The 6367-nt window shown below is 43.7% G+C and overlaps 1 protein-coding gene across 1 annotated transcript; it reads left to right on the top strand.

Moving 5' to 3' along the window:
- The first annotated feature begins 491 nt into the window (after positions 1-491).
- cox11 (cytochrome c oxidase assembly homolog 11 (yeast)) lies at positions 492-4738 on the top strand. The gene is made up of 6 exons (XM_085467169.1): positions 492-608; positions 1673-1865; positions 2543-2874; positions 2961-3116; positions 3194-3319; positions 3611-4738. Exons 3-6 carry the CDS (start codon positions 2572-2574, stop codon positions 3797-3799), a joined length of 774 nt encoding a protein of 257 aa, XP_085323295.1. The 5' UTR covers positions 492-608; positions 1673-1865; positions 2543-2571; the 3' UTR covers positions 3800-4738.
- The last annotated feature ends 1629 nt before the right edge of the window (positions 4739-6367 follow it).

Here is a 6367-nt window from a genome sequence, read left to right as displayed (position 1 = left end):
TGGCAGTCCTGGCGTTCCATAAAAACCTCTCATGTTCAGCTGTTTCCCACTTTTTCTTTGGTCATTTTAGCCTTTTTGGCCAGGGTGAAGGGAGCATCTGCCATCAAACAAGAAGACAGCAGCATGTAGCTATGATGATGTTTGCTAGTTCACCTTACATGCATTAATGTAATAACGTGGTTAGCCTACTCAACGTAAATTACACACGAACAACATGAAGCTACTCACGCAGAGAAGAACGGCTGCTGCTGCATCATCATCCTCATCATTTCTGCTACACTGGCAGGGCTAGGGGCCAGGACTCTATTCTTCGGGTTTTTGGGGGATGTTGCTCCGGGTCCGATAACTGGCAACCCACCCAACGTGTACAGTGTGAGGTCTCGCAGCAAGCTATCAAATACGGCGCATTTCTCGGCTTTAAAAAAAAAAACGCTATGTGTCGCCAGGTGTTTCATCAGATTGGAGGTGTGACCTCCTTTGACAGTATCACAGTATCAGCTTAAAGCACTTGTTGCTGCTGAGTTTGCATATTTTGCTGTGAAGTACAGCCAGACTTTTGACCGCTTCGCCTTGGACATTTTTAATCTGTAGCTCTGCTCTAACTGAACGTACGTACCTGGCCCCGCCTACTATCCTGGGAAACGTAAAATGATTGGCTAGAAGTGTATCACAGCTCAGGAAAAAAAAGCACCGAAATAAAGCACCGAAATGTGCGCTGCTTTTCGGTCTGGTTACTACCGTTTATGTCAGAACCGGTGCCATCATGGCACCGGACACCGGTACCCATCCCTACAAAAGACTACTTTTACAATTTTTTTAATAATATTAAATTCAATTAAATTTTATTTATACAGCTCAAATCACAACAACAGTCGCTTCATATTGTAAGGTAGACCCTAAAAAAATACATACAGAGAACAACTCAACATTCATAGAGCTTTGGCGACAGTGGGAAGGAAAAACTCCTTTTTAACAGGAAGAAACCTCCGACAGAACCAGGCTCAGGGAGGGGCGGGGCCATCTGCTGTGATTGGTTGGGGAGAGAGAAGGAAGACAGGATAAGGACATGCTGTGGAAGAGAGACAGAGGTTAATAACAGATATGATTCAATGCAGAGAGGTCTGTTAACACATAGTGAGTGAAGAAGAAACACCCAGTGCATCATGGGAATCCCCCAGCAGCCTACGTCTAAGAGAGGATTTAACAGGATTTAACTTAAATTTAACTTAGGTTAAATTAAGTTAAATATTAAATTATTAAATTAAGTTATTTATTTAAGCCAGAGAGTCGATCAACAGGAAGGGAAATATTATACTGAGACCTCAGTGTGGTCTCTGGACTGTCGCGCTGGGAAATGGAAATGAGTACAGCGCTAGTGCAGGTCTGTCAGGCTTTAAATATCAGCGGTGATTTCAGACAGAAGGAGCAAGAGTGAAAGAGATAGTTTAGAGATTGTTGGAGGCCAAGCTGAAGATGTTCCTAATTTGCATATTTTGGCTGTTTTCCTTAAAATCACATTTTAAATGTAAAATCTATTTTATTTCTGTCAAATTTTCTCTTTGGTTCTTTAAAAGTATTTATTTATTTATTTATTAACTTATATATATTTTAGGTGCTTTTAATGAAAACCAATTAACTACAAACGACTCCTGTTATTCTGGTATTTTTACAGTGAAGTTTGTGTTAAACAACATTTCTCAGCGGATAAATTCAGTCACGTGATCCGTTACCCTGCGGAACTCTGCCGGCGGAACGCTTCGCTTGTTGCTATGGGGCGGAGCGGACCACATTGTGTGTTACACCGAAGTGTTTCCGGAATCATGTTTGGTAACTGAGCAGAGGTGAATGCCGAAGAAACTCCACAGGTAAGTCAACCATGAAGCTCCCACTGAGCTTCTGTAGTTAGTCCATAGTTAGAGTTTAACAACAGGTGAGTGATCCGCGTGACGTGTGCAGTCAGCCGCTGCAGGTGTGTGTGTGTGTGTGTGTGTGTGTGTGTTGTCAGATCGCTTTATTTAAAATCAGATTTATTGAGTGCAGATCTGTGAAGCTGATGATCCCCGATAACGTTTCTGCTCTTTGTGGTTAAATCAGCTACAAACCTTGTTTGTAAGACAAGTGTCTTAAAAATGAACCTTTTGTAAATGTAGTTTGGTGTAGTGTACTGCTAACACTAACACAGTGTGCAATGTGCGGAATTAAAGAGTGACTTTTAAAAATGTGAAAAAGCTGTTTGATAAACTTTTAGCACATTAAGAACTTTTGTTACCAGGCAAAGTTTCTAAATGTGCACATTTTTGAAGTAGAGTGCAGGTGAATATAAAATAAAAGCTCAGTTTACAGACTGTGACGTGTCAACATAAAGTCACCAACATTCAAAGGATTCTGTGAACTCTGAATAGTCGGTGCAGTTTGGCATGGTGGCATAAAATCGTGTCGTTTTTGAATGGAGTTTGGTTCATTGTTGTTTTCACCTGACGAGTTAAACATGTGGAGAACACGTCTTCCTGTTTATTCCACACTAACTCTGATTGTCGTGCAGGTGAGTCTCAGGTGTGACTGACTGCAGCCATGTTGCTGCCTCTGCTGCTGCGGCCGCCCCTCTGCCTTCCTCAGGCCTCGGTGGTATTAACGCGATGCGTCCTGACGCTTCGCTGTGGCGCTCCAAGGGGGCTGCGCTCTCAGGCTAAGAACTTCCTGTGGCGGTGGCGTCCGCAGCGCCTCCACAGTCGGGGGCGGAGCAGGAAGACCCAGAGTCAGGAGGAGGAGTGGAGGAACAGGAACAAGACTGCGCTGACTTACATCGCCGCAGCCGGCGTGGGAATGATCGGCCTGGCATACGCCGCAGTGCCGCTGTATCGACTCTACTGCCAGGTGAGCACACACACACACACACACACACACACACACACACACACAGCTGCTGAGAGCTCGTTTGAACGCTCAGCTTCTGTCGCCAGGCATCAGGGCTCGGCGGCACGGCGGTGGCCGGACACGACATGGAGCAGGTGGCGACAATGACGCCGGTGAAGGAGCGCGTCATCAAGGTGACGTTCAACGCCGACACTCACGCCAGCATGCAGTGGAACTTCAGGCCGCAGCAGACGGAGATCTTCGTAAGACTTTGCGCTCCGTCTCCATCCTTCATCACTTCCTCCTCCTCCTCTTCCTCACGCACACGCTCTGTCCCCAGGTGGTTCCCGGGGAGACGGCGCTGGCGTTCTACAGAGCCAAGAACCCCACAGACAAACCGATCATCGGCATCTCCACCTACAACGTGGTGCCCTTTGACGCCGGACAGTACTTCAACAAGATCCAGGTAATCAATAATCAGTCACATGATCAATCAATGGCACAACACTCGCCACACTGGACAGGTGAGCAGGAGGTTGAGAGGCGGGGCACACCTGGACAGGTGGCCTGTGTGTCGCAGGACTAACACACACATACTCTAGATTCACACCTTCATGGATGTGTTTGGACTGTGGGAGAGAGCCCTACACGGAGACGCTCCGAGTCCTCTCGGCACGTAAAGCCGTGGCGTTGGCGGGTGATCTGAGCTGGTTGCTATCACACGTGTAACACGTGATCTCTGCTCGTGTGTCTGCAGTGTTTCTGCTTCGAGGAGCAGCGCCTGAACCCTCACGAGGAGGTGGACATGCCCGTCTTCTTCTACATCGACCCCGAGTTCGACAACGACCCGCGGATGGCCCGAGTGGACACCATCACGCTGTCCTACACCTTCTTCGAGGCCAAAGAGGGTCAGATGCTTCCTCTGCCCGGATACAGCTACAGCTGAGCGAGGGCTCCGCCTTTCTCCAAGGAAACGAAGGAAAAAACTGTTCGGATAATCGAGACTCTTCACTCTGTCTGACGTCACATTAAAAGTCGACACTGATCATCAAACGTCCCGACGGAGGAGCTCTGTGCGCCGGAGGGTCGGAGCATTTCCAGGAAGTTACAACATGAAAATGTACAAGAAAACATTTCTTTCAAAAGCAAGAATCACAGATGTTGGAGAAAAACAAATTGTACATGATAATAAACAAAAAGAAATAAAAAGATTTACAAGTGTAAAAAAGTATGAAAAATATGAAAAGTTATAAAAAAGAAAAACCAGAAGAGATCAAAGAAAATTAAATTTATGGAAAAAACTTTAAACCTGAAACAAACACATGAAACTTCCCTTCATGTGTTCATTAACAGATGCACCACTAATCATTATTATTCTGATGATATTTATTCATTTATTTCTTTTTGTTTTCCTGGTTTCTGTCCCACCTCCTGTTGTTCCAAAGTTTCCTTTCAGCTCTTCATCAGTTCTCGAACATTTAGGGAACATTTAGGGAACATCAGATAAATATCGATGTCTGATTTAAACTTATTAATGTTTCATTTTCTTTGAGGTTCAAACATTTAAAGTTTTACTTTTAAAGCCTGGAGGAAAAACACACCATGCGCTGTGTGGAAGTGCATGTGCACATGTACAGGTACACGTTTAAACCTGTGCCTGTAACGATATAAATATTTAATAAATGCGGTTGGAAATAAAGTCAAATTAAAGAGAGCGTCGTGCTGAATATATGCAGTACGGGTTCACTTTTACTCTTCTGTGTATTCTAACATGTTGTCCTGTTTTTACTTTTGTTATTTAAAGATGCCTGAGAGTTTCACAGCTGAGTGTTCTCGCAGGATGTTTCCTGTCAGTCGAATCAAATAAAAAATGTATTTCACAGTTTTTATTTTTTCAGAGTTGGACAGTCATGGACAGTTTGAACACCAGGGGGCAGCAGAGGAAAAGACGTGACCTGCTCAGAGGTCTTTTTACTGCTTCGTGTCGGCACAGACTGAACTTACACTTACATTTAACTGCAGAACGACAGAGTTGATTTCACTTTATGTACGTTCAAAGAAGATGCTCTGACACGTCTAAGCTTTGATATATTTTAGGACCCGGTAAAAATCGTCTGGTCCTGATTCTCAGGTTGTTAAATTATGCAAATACAGCCTGGGATCAACAACAGATGAATTATTTTATCATCTAACATTTAACTAAAAGCCAAACTGCAGCAGCAGTGTGAGTTAAACACTCCACCCAGCAGGTTGGAGAACCTTCAGAGAAACTGCAGGAACAGAGAGGTTGATGAAATTACACTCAAGGATTTTAAACTGATGCCTGCACGAAGTGAAGTTATTTATTCACCACAAGAACATGCAGTTAACAACCTGAGAAAACTCGAACTAAATTAAAGAATTAAGAAAACATTTTCTAGTGCAAAGCCTGCGTTTGGAGAACTAAAAGAAAAAAAGAACTATTTACTCTATAAAGGGTTGAACTGAAAGCATTACTCATGAGCCACAACAAAGAAGTCTTTGAAGACTTTAACGAAGCTTCATGTCACAGATTAATCCATCCGATGCAGAAAATGACGAATTTTTCAACTATCTAAATCTACCAAAGCTAAAGGACGAACAGGTTGTGGCTCTGAGTCTCCTTTTTTTTTTAATTTGTTTTGGATTTTCAAAATATAAAGCAAAAACAAACCCAAAAACAAGCAGGCTCAGATGTGTTGCAGAAAAAACAGTTAATTCAGACAAACATGCATAATGCAAAACAGCACAAGACAGAACACCAAAAGCTGGAATAGAGTTTACAAATCTGGGCCCAGTTTAGCCCAGTTTAGCCCAGTCTGGCCTCCACAAAGTGTTCCAGACATTCAAAAGAGAGTCTTTACAGTCTTTGCTGATCTCTTCCATTTGTATTATGGACATCATGTCTGTTACCTTCAACTGAAAGGAAGGAGGAGTGGGGGACTCCATTCCCTCAGGATTAGTCTCGGCACCAATCAGACCTAACTCCAACGGCTGCTGCACTGTAGCCGGGAGCAGCTCTGAGCAGGCTGTAGGGCTTCATATATGCGCTGGAATACCAGTGAAATATATTACACCAAAAGCCTATGGATGAGGGACAAGACCAAAAAGCATGAAACAACGTCTGCCAACCTGTCACACATTAGGGAGACAGAGGGATGAATCTTGTGCAGTCAGATTTTAAATTGAATTAATTGGTGTCTACTGTTTATGGAGCCAGAGTGGATTTTAGACAAACACTTACTCCACATAGATTCAGACACCTCCATCCCTGAGTCCTTCAGCAGTATGCACCACGAAAAATGTAAAAATGAATTTCCCTTTGAGTTGAACAAATGAAGGAAATTTGACAGCAGTGGCGTTTGTAGGGTTACTGAAGTTGGGCTAGCTGGTACATAATCATGTGCTAGGTGATTGCTAGCAACACAGCTATGTTAGCATAACATAAACACAGTGAAGCTGGAGGATGAATGCTAACTTTCTCCCACTCGATAAA

The sequence above is a fragment of the Copadichromis virginalis genome, linkage group LG8, assembly GCF_057382275.1.
Source record: "Copadichromis virginalis isolate Kocher_CV1m ecotype Utaka linkage group LG8, C_Virginalis_male_GT1.1, whole genome shotgun sequence".
NCBI lineage: Eukaryota > Metazoa > Chordata > Actinopteri > Cichliformes > Cichlidae > Copadichromis > Copadichromis virginalis.
The sequence above is the reverse complement of the archived record's forward strand: the minus strand, read 5'-3'. Positions and strand labels throughout refer to the sequence as shown.

Bases quoted from the DNA above. Each gene is read 5' to 3' on its own strand.
- cox11 (XM_085467169.1), top strand. From the start codon at position 2,572: ATGTTGCTGCCTCTGCTGCTGCGGCCGCCCCTCTGCCTTCCTCAGGCC. The intron at 3,117-3,193 runs GTAAGACTTTGC...CTCTGTCCCCAG, and splicing joins CGCAGCAGACGGAGATCTTC to GTGGTTCCCGGGGAGACGGC. The intron at 3,320-3,610 runs GTAATCAATAAT...GTGTGTCTGCAG, and splicing joins AGTACTTCAACAAGATCCAG to TGTTTCTGCTTCGAGGAGCA.